The sequence below is a fragment of the Ahaetulla prasina genome, chromosome 4 (genome assembly GCF_028640845.1).
Source record: "Ahaetulla prasina isolate Xishuangbanna chromosome 4, ASM2864084v1, whole genome shotgun sequence".
NCBI classification, from domain to species: Eukaryota; Metazoa; Chordata; class Lepidosauria; order Squamata; family Colubridae; genus Ahaetulla; species Ahaetulla prasina.
The window spans coordinates 18,119,040-18,138,942 of record NC_080542.1 but is presented as its reverse complement, the minus strand read 5'-3'; the positions used below and the strand labels follow the sequence as shown (position 1 = coordinate 18,138,942).

The 19,903-nt window shown below is 39.9% G+C and overlaps 1 protein-coding gene and 2 pseudogenes across 1 annotated transcript; all 3 read right to left on the bottom strand.

The window, feature by feature from the left end:
* Positions 1-1,709: 1,709 nt before the first annotated feature.
* Positions 1,710-8,720, bottom strand: LOC131197705 (ribonuclease-like). Its single transcript, XM_058182085.1, has 2 exons — positions 8,498-8,720; positions 1,710-3,676 (listed from the first exon to the last, which is right to left on the bottom strand). Exons 1-2 carry the CDS (start codon positions 8,703-8,705, stop codon positions 3,219-3,221), a joined length of 666 nt encoding a protein of 221 aa, XP_058038068.1. The 5' UTR covers positions 8,706-8,720; the 3' UTR covers positions 1,710-3,218.
* A 1,586-nt stretch (positions 8,721-10,306) lies between these two features.
* LOC131198726 (large ribosomal subunit protein eL30-like) lies at positions 10,307-11,790 on the bottom strand (annotated as a pseudogene).
* Positions 11,791-12,241: 451 nt separating this feature from the next.
* On the bottom strand, positions 12,242-12,929 carry LOC131198319 (ribonuclease-like; annotated as a pseudogene).
* Between the last annotated feature and the right edge of the window lie 6,974 nt (positions 12,930-19,903).

The following is a 19,903-nucleotide window of genomic DNA, read 5'->3' as shown; positions in this document are numbered from 1 at the left end:
GCAGAAGTCTATGTAGATTGCATCTATTGATTTGCCTTGATCTAGATTTGAAGTCCATATGTTTTTGCAGTGGAGAAGTTGTAAGTTGCATGATAGCTTTTTCCTGAAACCAAATTGTTTGTTGGAGAGTAGGTTGTTAGTTTCTAAGTGTGAGGTAATGGATTGGTTGATGATAGATTCCATGACTTTGCAGGTGACGCAGCAAAGGGAGATCGGTCTGTAGTTTTCGACTAAGCTGGGGTCTCCTTTTTTGAAGATGGGGATGACTGTGGCTAGTGACCAAAGTTTGGGAAGAGAACTGGTAGTGAAAGCTTTATCAAAGATAATACTTAGGGGTTCGGCTATATTAATGGAAAGTTTTTTTAAGAAATATGCACAAAGTCCATCAGGTCCAATAGAAAGCGATGGTTTTAAGTTGTGTAGAGCTTTACCAACGTTGTCTTCTGTGAAATCTATATGAGTTAAATCATCATAGTCATTGCTGGTTCGTTTGTGGAATGTTGGGTATGTGTTATCGGAGTTAACAAAAACTGAGCCAAAGAAAATGTTGAAGAGGTTTGCTTTGACTGTTTCGTCATTGCATTCTTTGTTGTTAGAATCTTTTAGTGGTGGGATGGATCTTGAATCTTTAAGTTTATTGTTGACAAAATTATAAAAGGCACGATTGGAATTTGTGCGTAGAAGGTTCTCTTCTTGCTTGGTGTGGTAATTTGTGCATTCAGTTTTTATTTGGTTGCATATGTTTCTGTAGCGGTTTTTGAAATTTGTAACATAGCCTTTTTTGTTTCTTTTCCAGAGGGATTTTTTTTTGATTGAAGCTTTTTTATTGATATGGGTAGTTTGTTTTTCTTGGACATGGTAGTCATTCGTGGTACATATAATTTAATGACTCTATTGATTTCGAGTAGGAAGACTCTATAGAGGTCATCAGCGGTTATGCAGGTTGCAAACAGATTTTGCCAGTTCAGAAATGAAAGATCGTTGTTTATAAGGTCGTAATTGGCTTTTTTGAAGTTGTAGTTGGGAGTTCTGTTGTTATGACGATTTAAGTATGGACGTATATTGAGACGAAAATCAATCATGCAGTGGTCACTGTTTGAAAAAGGTTCTTTAATTTGTAGTCCGTAAATTGAGTTTGGATTGTTGCAGAAGATGAGGTCATGTGAATCAGTTGTCATGTAAATCACATGACCATGGGGATGCTGCAAGTGTGAAAAATGGGGCTAAGTCGCTTTTTTCACTGCCGTTGTAATTCTGAACAGTCACTAAGCGAACTTTTGTAAGTCGAGGACTCCCTATATCTGATTTCCATGCTGGTTTACAAGGATTTTTAAAATAGTGATGCCCTCTAGTGGCAGGTCATATTTTTGCAGGTCAGATCTGTAGCCCTACTTTTAAATAATTTAATGGTTTCCCCATTGACTTCTTTGCAGATTTTCAGCTCATTTCTGAAGTCTGAATCTGAGGTATTTTTCCCTAAAGGAAAGGGTATCATTATGGGAATTGTAGTGAATAAGTGTCTTAAGTCATTCAAAGAGAATATCTAAACTCATTAAGCTAACAACGTTGTTATTGGGTGACATGTTTGTAGACCAAAACAACAGGCATTTTCACAACTTTTGGAATTGGCAAATAATGAAAAAGCAGATAAAAAAAGATATAAATTTCCAAATAACAACAGTAATTGTAGTAGTCATAACAGGATGCCATTCTGTATGTAAACAAAGACTTTATTGCATAAAGCTGCTAGAAGAAAAAGATTCAGGAATAAGCTATAAATTGATATTTTCCACTTTTCATCAATCCCAGAAATAATAACATACAGTTTCATTCTTGATTTCCCATCAAACATTTCATAATGGGGTTGAAAACACCCAGGACTTATTAGCTTATAGAACCTTTCAGGTGATCAGGAATCAATCTGAACAAGAAATGGCTCAGAAATTCAATTCTCTTTTTTAAAAAAGTATTTCTTTCTTTCAGAAAATTATTTTTTTGAAAGAAAGCTACCTTAAATTTTCATTTAATTTGAAATTTTAAAATATTTAATTAATTTTTATTTACTTTATATATTTTAATTGAATTAAAGTAAAATTAATTCTAATTGAATTTGTCCTTTTTATATTTATAAAAACATTTCAGAGCACCTCTGTTTCTCCGGGTACCTAAAATTATGCTTCAATTTTTATTATGATCACAGACCAGCATTATGCTTCAAAACACATTTCCCCAGGAAGGAAAGCAAGTGGTCTATTTTAAAATGAAAGATGCCTATGGCAAAAACTCTTACCCTATAATTTGGGCATGTAGCACTTTAAATATCATAACTTCTCACATGTCACGCAAGAAGTCGTGATATTTAAGTCACATAGCTGAAGAATGCTAGTTTGGGTGGCTGCTAAGTATTCCAATATCCTGTTTTCTGTGCAGAATTATTAGCCTCGGTTTTCCTCAGAAGGCAAAAAAACCAGTGGTAGGATTCAAGTAATTTAACAACCGGTTCTCTGCCCTAATGATTTCTTCCAACAACCAGTTTGCCAAACTGCTCAGAAAGTTAACAACCGGTTCTCCCGAAGTGGTGCGAACTGGCTGAATCCCACCACTGAAACCCCCCTCCCCGAAAGTATGAGGTTAGAGAAGCTGTATCAACATTGTGATGGATACAACAGTCATTTTGATTCAGAGCCGCTAGAAGGCAGCACAGAACAAAAAAGAGAGATCTAAATATATTCTATTGCCACATTTTGGTTGAATGTCATTTCGACCTCAGCAAAAACTTCAGACCTGACTATTTTTCAGACCTGACCACTTTAAGATGTCTAAACTACAACACCCAGAATTCCCCAGCAGATTTTTCTGTATCACTTTGCAGCCATCTTGTGGTCAGCAAGTCCAGTTATGGTGTCCAAATGAAGGCCTGCCAAAGCTCAGATCCCCAAAATTGCATTGCATCTCCCAGAGTCCCTGTCAGCCATGTTGACTGGGAATCGTGAGGAATCACAGCCCCAATCTATTTGGAGATCCCCAGCTTGTCTAAAACAGTTGGAGAGGAAGTCTGAAAGAAGAGGGGGAGGCAGGTAGAAAGAAATGAGAGAGAGAAACAAAGAGCAAATTGTAACTGAAATATACCATTGCAGTAAAAATAAGAAAACCTCTTGGCTTCTAAAGCAGCTGAAGATATATAATCCCTAACTAGCCAACTATGGCTGTTGACATTTCTAAAGAGCTTGTTTGAAATGCACCGGCAGGCCATTTACGCAGGCAATTCGGATCTGCTGGGTGCTAACCCTACCTCGGTAGTTACAGTTGGGAGGAGTGGTTCCTCCCCCTGTCAAACGGCAAACGGTGAGCTCAAAGACGCTATTGCTATCATAGTAATTATCACTTGAGAAAGTCCCCCCATTGTTGCAGATGGCATCCACTGCTGTGGCTTCGCCATGGATGAAGGTGTTGGAAGGTTTACACTTGATGTTCGTCATTCCTCTTCGTTGCATCATCAGGTTGCAATACACCCGGGCATCCATTCCGTTATTAGATTTTGCGGCAACATGCTGCCGGTGGAATTTGCCATGACGAGTTTCTCTCTGGGCAAGAGTTGGCAAGGATCCCAGCAGCAATGACACAAAGAGTACCAACACCAAATAGGCCAACATCCGAGGCATGGCGTCAACTAGACCTAAAAGAGAAAAGAATACAAATCACAGAATTGATATCGAGGTTTTCTAGTTGCCTCTTGAAAAAAGAACCTTTGGGACAACCATGACCTGGATGACTGAGAATCTCCATAGACATTTAGCTATGCACTTTGGGATGAAAACACCCTTTCAAATGGTGCCGGAGCATGAACGGATTTCCAGAAAATTTGCTGACTACAGGAACCATTTGAGCTTCAATTTGAGATGCAGAGAGCATAGACTCATCTCCAACAGCCTGGGCTCAACAGTGAAGTGACACAGGGCAGAGAACTTCTTGCAGAAAGCGCAACTCCAACTTCTCAATGAAAGAATGAGACAGATTAATTTCACACCAGAAAATCCAGTTGCCTTTGGGACAACCATGAGCTAGATGACTGAGAATCTCCATAGATAACGGGGTGAGATTTGCACCCCAAACTATCCATTGGCAGAAACCGAGATGGTTTTGGACTTCCAGAATTTCTGAAGAGGTCTAAAATGACAAGAAGGGCTTTAGATAGTACAATTGCGGAGGCTGCGGCCTACGTGGAGGAACACAAAGCCCTCCTGGAATTAGATGACCCAGGAGTTGAAGAAGGGGAGGTTATAGACCATGGGGAGGAGGCGGCTGCCGCTGTTGCGGCCCTGGAGTTGGGTCAGGCTGAACCCAGAGTTCTGAGATCCAAAACTAGGAAGTGACAATGATATTTGGTATTGTGTTGGTTTTCCTTATTCTCCTTTGTATGATATTCTGATTATTCTTGACCCTTCTTTATTGCGTATGTAAGATTGATAAACTTAGCTACTTCGTATCACCTGCTTGCCATATGGCTGTTGTATGTGTTTAAAATTTTGAGTAAAATTCTTATCTTGTATAAGAAAAATGAAAATTTACCATACCTGATATGTATTTGTATAAACCTTTTTTGACCAATAAAAACTTTTTGGATAAAAAAAAAAAAAAAAAAAAAAAAAAAAAAAAGAAGGGCTTTAGATAAATGTTGGCTATTCCTAAGTGGCTGGATGCAAACCACTGCCTTGTTCTCCAGGCACTGGCTGAGCTGCTCTGATATCCTTCGTCTTAGATTGTTACAAGAGAATAGGTTCTAGGAAGGAAATGAATAGTCAATTCAGTGGAGTATATTTTTTTCCTAGAATGGTCCATGGCAAAAGCAAAACCAATGCCCCAAATTCAGTGGCGAAATCCAAATTTTTTTACTACCGGTTCTGTGAGTGTGGCTTTGTGGGCGTGGCAGGGGAAGGATACTGCAAAATCCCCATTCCCTCCCCACTCTGGCCAGCCAGAGGTGGTATTTGCTGGTTCTCCAAACTACTCAAAATTTCCACTGCCAGCTCTCCAGATCCTGTCAGAACTTGCTGGATTTCCAAATTACAACCAATTACAGGTAGCCCTTGACTTTAGTGACAATTCAAAGTTACAACGGCACTGAAAAAAGTGACTTATGACCATTTTTTACACTTACTTCCATTGCAGCATCACTTCAACCAAGTGATCAAAATTCAGACGCTTGGCAACTGACTCATGTTTATGAAGGTTGCAGTGTCCTAGGGTCATGTGATCATCTTTTGCGATCTTTTGACAAGCAAAGTCAATGGGGAAGCTATATTCGTTTAACAACATTCATTACTAACTTAACAATTAACTTAACTAACTTAACTGCAGTGAATCACCTAATACCTAACAAATGTGGCAAGAAAGGTTGCAAAATGAGGATTAACACTTTTTATTTTTTTTAATTTGAATGTATATCCCGCCCTTCTCTGAAGACTCAGGGTGGCTTACATTGTGTTAAGCAATAGTCTTCATCCATTTGTATATTATATACAAAGTCAGCTTTTTTTTATTGCCCCCAACAATCTGGGTCCTCATTTTACCTACCTTATAAAGGATGGAAGGCTGAGTCAACCTTGGGCCTGGTGGGACTTGAACTTGCAGTAATTGCAAGCAGCTGTGTTAATAACAGACTGCTTAATCTGTTGAGCCACCAGACAATTCCCTCACTTAACAACTCCCTCACTTAACAACAGAAATATTGGCCTCAATTGTGATCATAGGCCAAGGACTACCTATATAAAAAAGAACAGAGTTGATATTTTCCTTACTACTCTACTACTGCAGTACCAGTTTAACAACATTTTTATTTTTATTGACTTTGATCTTGTTGAGCTACATGGACTATTTGCTCATGCACTGCTGACAATTTTATATCCAAATAACTCTAAGTTGAAAGGGAAGAGAGAATAAATAGGCCAAAGACTGAAAGAAAGAAAAAAGACATGAGTTAGGATTTTCTATTAACCATTCGTCCCCTTTTCTGTACCCTTTAAGATTAAGCTGCATAAAACCGCTTGTCTTACAAGATTTCTTTTTAAAATACTAGCTGGGTACTTGTACTCCACTACGAAACTATATGATCGGGCTTGATAAATCGATACTTACATCTTGACAGTTAATAAGTAGTTACTATCGGCCTCTCCTATCCCTTTCTCTCCCTCAGGCTGGCCCCATTGATCCTCTCCTATACACTTCTCTCCTTCAGGCTTGCCCCACAGAGGCCTCTCCTATCTTATCCCTTTCTCTCCCTTTCAGGTGAGGAGTAAAATGTCTAAACTCCCAGCCTGCAAACTGGATGAGTCATGCACTGGCCGCGCCCACGCCCAAGTGGCAGTTGGAACAGAGTTCTTTTCAGGTGGGGAGGGGGAGGAGAACATTTAACTCCTTAGCATCAGAGTGTGTTAATAATAATGTAAGAAATACTAACAATTTGATGGTCATTTCAAAAAATCCTTTCTTAGCAAGCACCTAGAAGCCAAGAGGAACATACATGTTTCAATTTCAAGTTTATAGGCTTTACTGTTCTGGAGATTTTGTGATGATGCGTGAGTGGTATTTCACCTTTATATAGAGAGATTCATCAATTTTCAAGAATATGTCTAATAGAAGGAGCAATTAAAAATATTAATCAAAGCAGTAAAGGGGAAAAAATCAATAAAAGTAAATATCAAAATACTCTTTGGAAAAGAGGAAAAATATATTTCTTGACCTATAAAGTAGTTAGGCATTAGGCATTGTTGGCTGAATTTATGTGGGAAGCCTCCCTGCCCCCAGAGAATGAAATATTTTGGGAGATATTAAAAGAAGTAGAATAATTATACTTCCGCAAAGGATAAATGGAGAAACATGTTTTTAGAGGCAGAAAGCAGCTCCAAGTATTTATTAATAGCCTACAGCAGATGCCCATTAAGAAATCCTGGCCCCGCTTATTCAGAAACAAAACACCTTCACCTCCAGCGATAAGATTAAAATATACATCCCTCCCCACCCAAATTCTAAAGACAGGACAAAATTTACATCCCTCCCCCACCCAGATTCTGAGGATGTGACCTTTTAGGACAGCAGTGGTCAACCTTTTTATACCTACCACCCACTTTTGTATCTCTGTTAGTAGTAACATTTTCTAACTGCCCACCGGTTTCACAGTAATGTGCCAAGTATCGTTGTCTGCGCATGCCTCTTGCGCATCATGGATTGGGTTTGGGGGGGCACCGGCTACCAGCTCTGCTTGTCTGTTACAGCTGGGTAGTGTGGGAGGAGATGTGCGAGCTATTCTGGGACGAGGCTCTTTTGTTTGCAGTCGCACTATAGCGCCATTTAGTTTCATTTATGTAACGTGAACTAAACTTATGCACAGGCGATAAAAATAGTATATTTTCAGAAATTTAAATTGTCACGGGGAATTTTATGGAAACCTAATGAAAATGTTTTTAAATAATGCCGTGAAAATTTTTTAAAAAGTCAATTAAATTAAAAAAAAAGGAAAGTGCTTCAGTAGCGGACAAAACCCCTACCACCCACCATGAAAGCTGGACTGCCCACTAGTGGGCGGTAGGGACCAGGTTGACTACCACTGTTTTAGGACATAATATGAGTAACCCGCCACCATTGACATAGTAGAAGACACCAGGTTCACTATATCACACAATCCCTGCAGCATTTCAAAAACTTGCAGTCATCAAGCTAATTTGTTAGCTGTCCCAGAGCTGCACACTGTAGTCCTGTTTATTGTTATGTTCGAGCAATGAAGAGGCAGGAGACGATACAAGTGACGACAGCTCTTTGATTTATTGTGATCCCAGCGAAGAACAACAGGCAAAACCCCTCTTTAAATAGTAATTTGGCTGAGGCATCAGCCAATCAGCAACGTGCATTTTCTCGCCCAAATTTCCCTCCTAAAATTCAAATACATTACATTTATCTATAAATTTTCTTTCTGAAGCAGCCTCCATTTTATTCGCGGCTTGGAACTGAACTAGATAGATTTTTCTCCCTACACTTAAAAATCACAAGTTTTCAGGAGGGTATTTAAAGAAGAATCAAATGAAGAGGAACTAAAAAGGAATGTAAAGATGAAGTTTGAATGCATACCCATGTTTACAGAACAAACAAAGGATAGAAAGAACTCAGATCTCCTAGTCCAATTATTCCAGACAATATGCAGAAATTACAGTAGATTTGAACCAAACCTGGGCAATGCATTTAGATGACAAAATAGGGAAGAAGCAACTTCTGCTCTAGAGAAACTGAAGTGGAAGCTAGAAAGATGTAGTTGGGGATCTTATGGAATGGATTGAATGTAAGAATCCAAATGCCTTTTTCAACTTTTCTGATAGTTCATCAAAGCTGACTAGGAGGTCGGCCTAGATGACTTCCAATTTTTTCCTGTTCCTTCTGATTCTTGATTTATCTTCCCCCTTTATCCACCATGCTTCAGAGAAAATCTTTAGACATTTTAGGAACTCACCCGAAACTCTGAGGCTGGATCGCTCCCCCTTTTGATTTTTCTCAGTTGCTTTGCAGGAAAAAAGCAGACACGTCTTTCTCTTTGAGCTGTGTTTTCTCCTTTGTAGAGGTGGGTGGAGGCAAAGAGAAAGGAAGAAAACAAATTCCACGAAAATCCTAAAGTGCCAAAATATTTTGCAATTGGCCCCTTTGCGGAAAGGCGAGACCATCAAAAAGGAAAGCTGGTTCTAAAAAGTTATTGCTTGTTATTAAGAACATCTGGCCCATTTCTTTTTAAAATTTCCTTTGATGTGTTGGAATTGTAACTCTGTAATAATAAATTAGGTAATAAGCATAGTTTCTCCTGCAGCTGACGAAGTTAAAGAAAACATGTTAATTTAACTTTTTTTTCTGTCTCTCTTAACAATGGGAAGAAAAAACATCTGGAAGTGATTTAGAGGGTGAGGAAAAAATAAAACATGAAAACTTGTTATTTAACAGTTGTTACAGGCCAATTTTAGGAGGACTGCTAGGGAGGGGACTTGTGTACAGCTAACACTGAGAAAAATCTAAGCTGCATCCTTGGATGAAAATAATAATAAATCTGCATACTGGACAAAGATGATCACTTGATCCTAGGATACTGCAGCCATCATAAATATGAACCAACTGCCAAACATCCCAATTTTGATCACATGACCATGGAGATGCCACAATGGTTGTAAATATGAAAACAGACATAAGTCACTTTTTCAGTGCCACTGTAACTTTGAATGGTCACCAAACAAATGATTGTAAGTCGAGGGCTATGTTGGAATTCATTTCGAGAATATATTTTTATGCAATAACTACAGTAATATTTAGTCAGTAGATGGCAGTGTTTCAAATTTGGATCTATGGTATATACTCTATGCTCTTTTGTTCTAAGTAGAGTTTCCTGTTACAGTTAAAATAGTTGAGCAGTAAAGCACATGGTGACAGTACTCTTTGATCAGTGGTTCCATATATAAAGAGAATTCTAACAGACTACCCTGTAATGGTTAACAAGAGATGATGTTATAATTTTATTATGGTGTTATGTTACATGCTGCAGACTGCTTAGCATCCTCTGACTAATATACAGTCAGCACATTATATTAGCCCAGCTGGAGTGGCTCGTCCATGCTTTGGTGCTAAAGCAAAAGGGTTAATTTAATTTTGGTGGTTTAGAGAACAGGGGAGCCCCTGTGCAAATACTGTGCTCATGTGTGGAGATTGTCCCTGAAAAGCCAAGCTGGAACAGAAGCAAACTAGAAAACGATTCAAAACTCTGTTTCTTTGCTTCTACCCCTTTACCTACAGCTACATCACAGAGGTGATACGTGGTGGAAGGTGGTACAAAGCAGGATCTTCCTTTTAAGGATATATCTAATACTTATGTAGCTTGTCCTTTTGTCTGGCAAGATTCCTATCTTGAGCAACAATAAACTACTCTGAGGTAACTCCTTGAAGTAACTTCCTAAAGAGCAAAATGGCAGCTCAGCCTGAAGTCCTTGGTATGCAGGAAAGGGTGGACACACTCCAACCTTTTTCAGGGTATATATACCGGTAATTCTGATGCAGATTTGTGCTTTAATCTGACCAGAGTCCTGTCTATAGGTGAACAATAGTAAAGAAACTATTCTAAATAGCTGCTTGTGTTGCCCTTGGTTCTTTGCACTAGGCATGATACAAGGAAAAATGGAATTAAGATAGGTAAATCTTCCCTGATTCTGTTTGCAGTGGTGTCTGCCGTTGTGATAGCTGAGTTTCTTTTCTTTTTTTATTACACAAAATTTAAAGTTTATTAATTTTATTTCTCATTGGTTTGCTCTGGCATGCTTCTAATGATGTCAGAGTCACCTGGGTCAATTATAGCAAGTGTACATACTCTGTAGCAGGAATCCCCAACCTTTCGGAGCTCAGGAACCACTATTCATAATTTTAAATCCCGTGGATCACTAATATGATCTGCCTAATGATTGACTGGGTTTGCATGGCTAGGTGAGCATGTGACTGGGTGGGCGTGGTCAACTCAATATCACTCACGTTGAAGGGTGCCTTGCCAGCCTCTACTTGCTCCCAGCTACTCCTCGCCTCCCCACCCGGGCTCCTTAGGGCCCCAACAGGAAGCAGTTGCTGAAGCTAAGCAGCCACCATGAGAAAGAGTTGCCAAAACAGCTGGCTCAGTTCAAATTGGATCTGGCTGAGAAGGAGGATCAGCAAAAGCACCTCATTGAGGACTAGAAGCATAGGCTTTCCAAGCAGAGGAAAGACCTGCAGAAGTGCAAAGCCAGGTACCGGTACCTGGAGGCTCAGCAGGCTGAGATGGTCAGCCAGTTCCAGGCCATGATGCAGTCCCACTGGAACAAAGTCCTCCGGCTCTTTACCACCAATAGCACTTCCCTCCAGCCTTCGCACAAAGCCCTGCACCAGGAGGCCGAAGCAGACCCCAAGTCGGAATTTCTGCCCCCCTCTGATCCACACAAAAAGGCCCCCAAAGGGAAGACTCTCTGCAGCAATACAAACATTCATTTCAAGTTTCTGTCTCAGGGGCCATAATTTGAGGACCCCTGATTTAGTGCAATATAAAAAATGCAAATAAGTTTTCTGAGGACCATGAAAATTTTCTCGTGGACCACCAGTGGTCCATGAATCAACAGTTGGTGACCGCTGTTCTGTAGTATTTCCCACAAGCTGTTCCCAGTTCAATATTGTTGCCACTGTAGTGATGAATACCAGTTTTGGCCATAATATTCAATTTCTGATTTTCTCAAAGCAGGAGAGTTATTGGCTAGGACAGGGGTGTCAAACTTGATTTCATCGAAGGCTGTATCAGGTTTGTGTTTGACCTTGGGGGCCCCGGATGGGCGTGGCCAGGGTGGGCATGGCTAGCTCAACGTCACTCGTGTGAGGGGCGCCTGTGGTGGCCTGAGCACTCTGTCAGCGAAAATGGGCTCCTGAGCTCCGTTTTTGGCTGTGACGGCCTCCTGCAACCCTCTGCCAGGGAAAATGAAACTCAGTGAGCTCCATTTTCACTGGCAGAGGCACCGTGGGCTGGTCCTTCATTTTTCCAGGGTGGCCCTGCGGTCCAGATCGAAATACCCCGCAAGCCTGATCCGGCCTGCGGACCTTGAGTTTGACACCCTGGGCTAGGATAATCAACTTGGCTTTACACTGCTGAATAATTTTCAGAGTTTGTTTAGATTCAAGTACATATTTACCACTTTTCATAACCAGCTGAAGCCTAGAGTTTATGGACTCTAAAGACTTTTTTGTCTCCTTGGTGGCCACCATCTTGCCAGCTCACATCGGCCTTGCCGTTGCCAGAGGAGTGCCTCTAAAATGGCTGAGCAATGAGGAAAGGCCTGAGTGTCTTTCTAAGATAGCCGCTAGATCTAGGATTGCCTGACACTGGTTCACAAAGGCTTATGTGAAGTATTAATTGTACTATACTTTCCCTTTCTGCTGGTTGGTTTTGCATCCCTTCCAAGTAAAAAATCAAGAACTACAAAAGGCTCAGAAGAGCCATTCATGTTTTTAAAAAAAGAATAAAATTTGGGGACCATCACAAACAGGACCCTGATGTGTTCAGGGAGAACTAATTAAGAACTATTTCATAAGAGGAGAAATTTTGGTAAGTTTAATGCATGATGAATCTGATCACCATCTCTTTGAAAAAAGCAAAAAATATTTACGAAGAAATGAGGCTATACAAACAACAGAGATGCGATGCAACTCTTTCTTATTCATTTATTTAAAAGCATTTGGTAGAGGAATTGATTATTGTGGGTTTACATAACATTTAGGATATTCAGGCTTCTGAATCTTTACCCTTGGCTGAAGGGTAAAGAGACAAAATGAAAGCAGGGCAAATATTTAGGTAGATTACAATGGTAACAATCATGAAAAAGCCTGCAAGAAATGAGCCACAGGATCAGAAGAAAATGAGATCTTGTCCATGGAAGACCATCCACCTTGAGGATGACACTATCTGATCCACCCGGATCATCTTCAGATACTGTTAAATCTGACCTTCCTCGTAGTGCACAGGCAACCTGTTCTCACAAGCAATGACAATATATCTGGGCGAAGTGGTTTCCCTGTATTCACAAGGAGGGAGAATAGAGGATCCTCTCATTCTGCAGGTCGTGACCCAGAACTGCCGCCGGCTACGTCGCAATCCATTTCCAAAAGGTGTTCCTTCACTTCCACACACAGCAGTGATTTTGTGTCATGGATGAAAGTGTTCAACGGCTTGCAATTGGGGCTGGTCATCTCTCGGCTTTGCATCATTGCATTGCAGTAACTTTTGTGCACATTGCTCTTGGGGTTATTGTAGTGCTGCCTCAGGAAGGTTGGGTAGTCAACAGCGAAGGTGCCCAGCATCAGGACAGGACTATGAAGAGCCCAAGGCCAAATCGCTTGAACAGCATGATCAGCTGTTGCCACAGAAGAAAGGGAGAAGATGCATGAATACCTCCATCTGAAACCAGTGGTTGAAATATCTAGCACTGAAAAGGACCTTTCTATGTTAGCTATTATGGAAAATCCTAATTTTGACAACTTTCCCTGTTGTCAAAATTAGGGAATTTTCCTTGGAAGCTCCTCCATGGAATTTCTATAGAGGCTACACCCCTTCCAGTGGAAGCAAACCAATGAAAGTTTTCCAGACTCTTTACTCAATAGATTTAGATAAATGACAACAGTTATGGGAGAGGAACTACAAATTAACAATGTCCACTGCATATAAAGAAAATCAATATAAAATGTTTTATAGATGGCATAGGCCTCCTGAAAAATTGGCAAAAATGTTTAAAGATAAATCAGCTAAATGTTGGAAATGTCACCAGTTACCAGGATTATATTATCATATGTGGTGGATATGCTCAGAAGCTAAAAATTATTGGAAGAAAATAAAGGTATGGTTAGAAGAAATGACCCAACAACACATTGATTTAAAACTGGAGCTGTTCTTATTGGGTATTCTCCCAGAGAAAACCAGTAAAGAAAATATTTATTTGATTATACATGTAATAACAGCAGCACAAATTGTTTTTGCACAAAACTAGAAAAGAGAGAAAATACCCCTGGAAGAAAAAATTATAATAGATCAAATTGAAAGGAAGAAAGAAGAAACAACAAAAAGATTGACCCATGAAGAAAACACCAACAAATGTTTGTTTGTTTATAAAATGTGTGTGTGTGTGTGTGTGTGTGTGTGTGTGTGTGTGTGTGTGTGTGTAGGTCTTGGCATATTCAATGTTTCGACGAGGTCTCACTCATCATCTTCAGGCTGGTGCTTTCGGCTTCGTGCTTGTGTGAGCAAAGCATGGTCGGAGCTGCCGTCTCTCTATAAATATTGATGGGGAGGTGGGGAGGGTTGCTGTGAGCGGGTTGGTTAGTTGTGTGGTTGCATCTTGATTGGTAGATGGAGTGAGTGTTTGCAGATTGGCCGGCTGCCTCACAGCATCCTGTGTGTGTATGGTCCTAGTCTTTTGTTCCCGAGCTTTGGTGTTGTGGCCTCTGGAGTTCTGTGATGTGATGTCTTGAGCAGATGGCTGTGATGCAGCATCCCAGGTTTTGGTTTGGCTCTGAGTCTGAGATCTTGTCATGTGTTCCTGGCATGTGTCAGCTTGCTTTGTGTGGGGATTGGAGGCCAGACCATGCTGGCACCACTGGCTGCTGCGCCCCCCTCCAATCCCAACACAAAGCAATATATATATATGTGTGTGTGTGTGTGTGTGTGTGTGCGTGCGTGCGCGTGTGTGTGTGCATGTGTATGTGTTTTTGTATGTATATATGAAAGTTTTCCATATTCTCTATTCAGAAGGAATGGGATCCCAAGGCCATATCCCTTGAACAACATGCTCTGCCACAGCTGATCAGGTTGTTCATAATCAGCTGAGAAGATACATGAGTATCTGCTAACAGTCATTAAAATATCTATCACTGAAATGAACCTTCCTATTTTTGACAAAATGGAAAATATTTGAACAGGAAATTTAACTACAAAGGCCAAAGAAGGTATAAAAACCCACCCACTCTCAACTCCATTTTGTCAGCTGTCCCTGAATCACACGTGGTTGGTGGTTCTGCTTCATCAATAAAGAGAACCTTTCTTTCCAATCAGCCTCCATCCTCCATTTTATTTCCAGTGCCTTTCTCCTGGATTGGAACTCAGCCAGATGGATTTTGTTCCAATATTTTTTATCAATCTTCAAGAATGTATCAAAAAGCAAGAGTTATAAAACAGTAGTCAAAGCAGAAAAGGGGAAAAAAAGATATCTATAAAAGTAGATATCAAGCACCACCCTTTGGAACAAAACAAATAAAATCTTCACCTATTGACTTCTAAAGTGACTCACATTAGCCACTGTTTGCTTAACTTAATATTTCCCAGGAGAATCTTTGGAGAAGAATCAAATGAACAGGAAGACAAAAGAATGGGCACGCTTCCAGGATTCCAGAGAAAAAGAGAAGAGAAGAGAAATTTCCAGATCTCTTAGACCCAAGAGATCAATGATTCCATACAGTAGGTAGATATTATAGGGAAGTAGATTTGAGCCAAACCTGGGAAATGCATTTAGATGTCAAAATAGGGAAGAAGAAACTTCTGCTTTAGAGAAGCTGAAGTGGAAGATAAAAAGATCCTACTAGGGATCCTGTGGAATGGATTGAATGCAATAATCCAAATGCCCCTTCCAATTTTGGTTTTATGACTGTTCATCAAGGTTGTCTAGGAGGTCGGCCTAGATGCCTTCAAAAACATTTTCTGCCCCTTATGATTCTTGATCTTACTTCCCCTTCCACCCATCATGGCCCAGAGAAAATCTCTAACCATTTTAGTATCTCACCTGAAACTCTGGGGCTGTATCAGTCTCCCTTTTGATTTTTCTCAGTTGCTTTGCAGAAAAATAAAGCAGACACAGCTTTCTCTGAGTATTGACTTTTCTCCTCTGTAGAATTTGTGTTTGGAGGAAAACAAAAAGAAAGGGAACAAAGTACCAAAATACTTCATAATTTAATCTCATGGGGAAAGGCGGGACTATGAAAGGGAAAGTTTAATGAACAATCAACAGTGAAGAGTTGCAGAAGAATAAGCTGTTTCTAAAAGCATTGCTAGTTAACAAGAACATCTGGCTCTTTTTTCCCTTTAATCTTCCTTGATACATTGAGATATTAACTCTGTAATAATAAATTAGATAACAAGCATACCCAGCCCATGCATCTAGCAATATTAAAGTCAAACAGAAAGACAAAACATGGTAAGATTACTCTTTTATTTTCCTATTAACGAAAAAAGATCTGGAAGTGATTTAATTGGTGGGGGAAAAAACACTAACAACTTGTTACTTAAGACAGGTTTATGTCCCAATTTTAGGAGGACTAGATGGGTCAACCTATTTTCCAAAGTACCAGAAAGCAAGACAAGAAACAATGGATGGAATCCATTGGATGAGAAGTGAAACATCTTCAAGGAAATACAAGAAAGTGCAGTTGCCTTTTGAAAAAGCACCTTGGATGCCTGAGAATCTCTATAGACAATGGATGGAAACTAAACAAGAAGAGAAGCAATCTAGAACTGAGGTGACATTATCTAACAGTGAGAACAATTAACCAGTGGAATGACTTTTTTTTAAATTTGCATTTATATCCCACCCTTCTCCGAAGACTCAGGACGGCTTACACTGTGTCAAGCAATAGTCTTCATCCATTTGTATATTATATACAAAGTCAGCTTTTTTTTATTGCCCCCAACAATCTGGGTCCTCATTTTACCTACCTTATAAAGGATGGAAGGCTGAGTCAACCTTGGGCCTGGTGGGACTTGAACCTGCAGTAATTTTTTTTTTTTAATTTACATTTATATCCCACCCTTCTCCGAAGACTCAGGGCGGCTTACAGTGTATAAGGCAATAGTCTCATTCTATTTGTATATTTTACAAAGTCAACTTATTGCCCCCCACCCAACAATCTGGGTCCTCATTTTACCTACCTTATAAAGGATGGAAGGCTGAGTCAACCTCGAGCAGCTGCTGTTAATAACAGACTGTCTTAGCAGTCTGAGCCACTCAAGGACCCTGACTTGTCTTCAGAAGTTGTGGGTGCTCCATCACTGTAGAAGAGACTGGAAAGCACTTGTCTGGATTGGCATAGGGTCACCTGCTTGAGCAGATGGTTGGACTAGAAGACCTTCAAGGTCTCTTCCAACCCTATTAATTTCTTAATTAATGAAAAAAAGCTGCAACCTGAAAATCATATAGACTGACTACAGACATTGGCATGAAAAATAGCAACAATGGTGCTTTGGAAGATCTTCAAAGAAATACTATTTGCTGCAAGCAAGAACTGTTAGGACTGCAAAATAGACAAATAGAAAATGAAGAAGCTAAAATACTCTGGGACTTTAAAATTCAAACAGACAAGTACCTGCCACGTAACACCCCAGACTTAATAATTGCCAATAAGGGATCTTTTAGTCCAACTCCTTGCTCAAGCAGGAACCTCTATACCATTTCAGACAAATGGTTGTCCAATCTCTTATATGTCATGCAAGTCTTAAATTTGCACAGTTAACAGATTAACAGAGTTGGAAGGGACCTTGTAGGTCATCTAGTCCAACTCCCCACTCAAGCAGGAGACCTACACCATTTCTGACAAATGGCAGTCCAATCTTTTCTTGAAAATCTCCAGTGATGAAACTCCCACAACTTCCAAAGGCAAGCTGTTCCATTGGTTGATTGTTCTCACTGTCAGAAAGTTCCTCCTCATTTCTAGGTTGAATCTTTCCTTGGTTAGTTTCCATCCATTATTCCTTGTCTGGCCTTCAGGTGCCTTGGAAAATAGCTTGACCCCCTCCTCTTTGTGCTAGCCCCTCAAATATTGGAACACTGCTATCATGTCTCCCCTGGTCCTTCTCTTCACTAGACTAACCATGCCCAGTTCCTGTAACTGTTCTTCATATGTTTTAGTTGCCAGTTGCCTAATTATCCTAGTTGATCTCCTCTGCACTTTTTCTAAAGTCTAAACATCTTTTTTTATAGTGTGGTGACCAAAACTGGATGCAGTACTCTAGATGTGGTCTTACTAGGGCTTTATAGAGTGGTATTAGTACCTCACTTGATCTTGATTGAATCCATCTGTTAATGCAATTTAGGATTGCATTGGCTTTTTTGGCTGCCGCTGCACACTGCTGGCTCATATTTAGCTGGTTGTCCACTAAGACTGCAAGATCCCTCTCATAGTCACTGCTATTAAGCCTAGTTTCACCCAGTACATTTGGTTTTTCTTACCTAATTTTCTTTACATTGAATTTCATTTTATTAGATAGGACACAGTATTCAAGTCTATCAAGATCCATCCTGCCAGCTTAGTATCATCTGCAAATTTGGAAAGTTCCCCTTCTATTCCTTCATCTAACTCATTTATGAAGATATTGAAGAGTCCTGGGCCTAAGACAGAATCTTGTGGCACCCCACTGCTTACTTCTCTCCATATAGACTTAAGCACTACTCATTGAGTATGGTTTTTCAGCCAGTTGTGAATCCATCTGGTGTTGAAACTATTTATCCCACTTTTTTCTAATTTACAAAGAAGTAGGTTGTGGTCTACTTTGTCGAATGCCTAAAAACTTTGTCTTGAGAGAGGGTTTTTTTGACACTCACTCCAAGGATGCAGGGGAATGCAAAGAATTCTAGTATGTCATGGCAAAGCAAAAATACAATTAAAAAGTGTGAGTATATCATAATAATATCAAAGGAGCCCTCCTGACCATGAATCTTTTCCACGGAGGAGTGTTTATGAAATCTCAGCCAGGTCTCAAGAGTTACCACAGTGTCACAATTGCATTTCCATCTGAGTGGACAGGCCTTTTCTCTCTCACAAACAGAAATGAATTTAAAAGTGTGATTCACCACACACACAAATAATATACCTGTGCAAATTAATTGTACTTGGTTTTTGTTTTGTTTTTTTTAAAAAGAACCATGTTTTCAAGAATCATGCTGGAAATCATATCTCGTTCTTGGCCAAATCTTCAGATTTGTACAAATGAGCGCTAGTTCTTGTTTCACATTCAAAAGGACTTCCAGATTGCCCTTACTCAGGGGCACTCCACTCCTCCTTAGGCATAGATGTCTCTTTCAGTTGTGGTTTTCAGCAGTGATGATAAGGGAACAGCATTGCTTGAATCCAGCTGTGAAATACGTTCATGCAGAAACATGCCCTCGTCCAGAATGCCCTTGCATCACATGAACATTTTTTTCCTCTTTTGAAATTAACCTCTGCCCATGCTCACTTCCTCTTTTTTTGGAGGAGGGGGCCACTTGAAGTTCTTTCCTGCTCCCCTCTCACTATATAACATTTATATAACAGAGCAGAAGGACAGGGGAAGGCAGAAGGTTGACAACCCATTTTCCCCCCAAGATCTCATTCACATGAGTCTAAGACTAGAGAAGGCTAAGATGTGGAGATGATTTTCTTATGGGAGATTTTGAACTGGGTTAGGCTACTGAATATGTAGAAACTTGAACTTTTTTAACAAAAAAACTTGGGTTACATTCTAAGGTACTTCCTTTATAGATCTTGTACTATACTACCTTCCTCGTGATCTCAACTTCACTCCTGCCAAGCTCATAAGTGAGATAAATTTGAGTTGTCCTTGGAGTACTTAATATAAAAGGAGAAGATGCATGAATATCTCCATCTGAAACCAGTGGTTGAAATATCTAGCACTGAAAGGGACCTTTCTATTTTGGCTATGATGGAAAATATTTGACTTTCCACTTTTTCAAAATTAGGGAATTTTCCTCAGAAGCTCCTCCATGGAATTATTAAGGTGGAAGCAAACCACTGAAAGTTTTCCAGATTCTCAAATTCAGACAGGAACTAGATTAGTTTCTGAACTGACTTCATTTAATGCTCAATAGAAGGGCTCATCAAACATTCTTGAATTAGAAATTCTACCAATGCAATGTTGTGAAGGTGTACGGCAATGACCTTGGGAGACAGCCACAGGGTAGGCAATGGTCAGATAAGAGGCATCTGAGCCAGCAGAAGGAACAGGGTTAAGACAAACTTTGTAGAAATTTCCTTGGATTGTAAAAGGTGATGGGAGTGGGAGATGCACCTTCATGACTTGCAAGATACCGTTAAGATAAACTTACAATATGAGTAGAGCTAGTACTCTTGGCTGTGTCTCTTGTCTGGATTACTACACAAAGCAGACAAATATCAGCTCTTTTTTTTTGGAAACTTCACCCAACCTTTACTATCTCTTGGTTGTCTCTAGTCACTACATTCCTCTCACTTCTCCCCGCCCCCACCAGATAGCTTTATATCCCCTGATGCCATCCCTGGATAGGGTCAAAATTAAGGGGAAAATACTCCTTTCATATTATTACTTCAA

Excerpts from the sequence above, each read along its gene's own strand:
- LOC131197705 (XM_058182085.1), bottom strand. The coding sequence starts at position 8,705 with ATGGTCTCGCCTTTCCGCAAAGGGGCCAATTGCAAAATATTTTGGCAC. Across the intron at positions 3,677-8,497 it reads ATCCAGCCTCAGAGTTTCGG|GTCTAGTTGACGCCATGCCT; the intron begins GTGAGTTCCTAA and ends TTTCTCTTTTAG.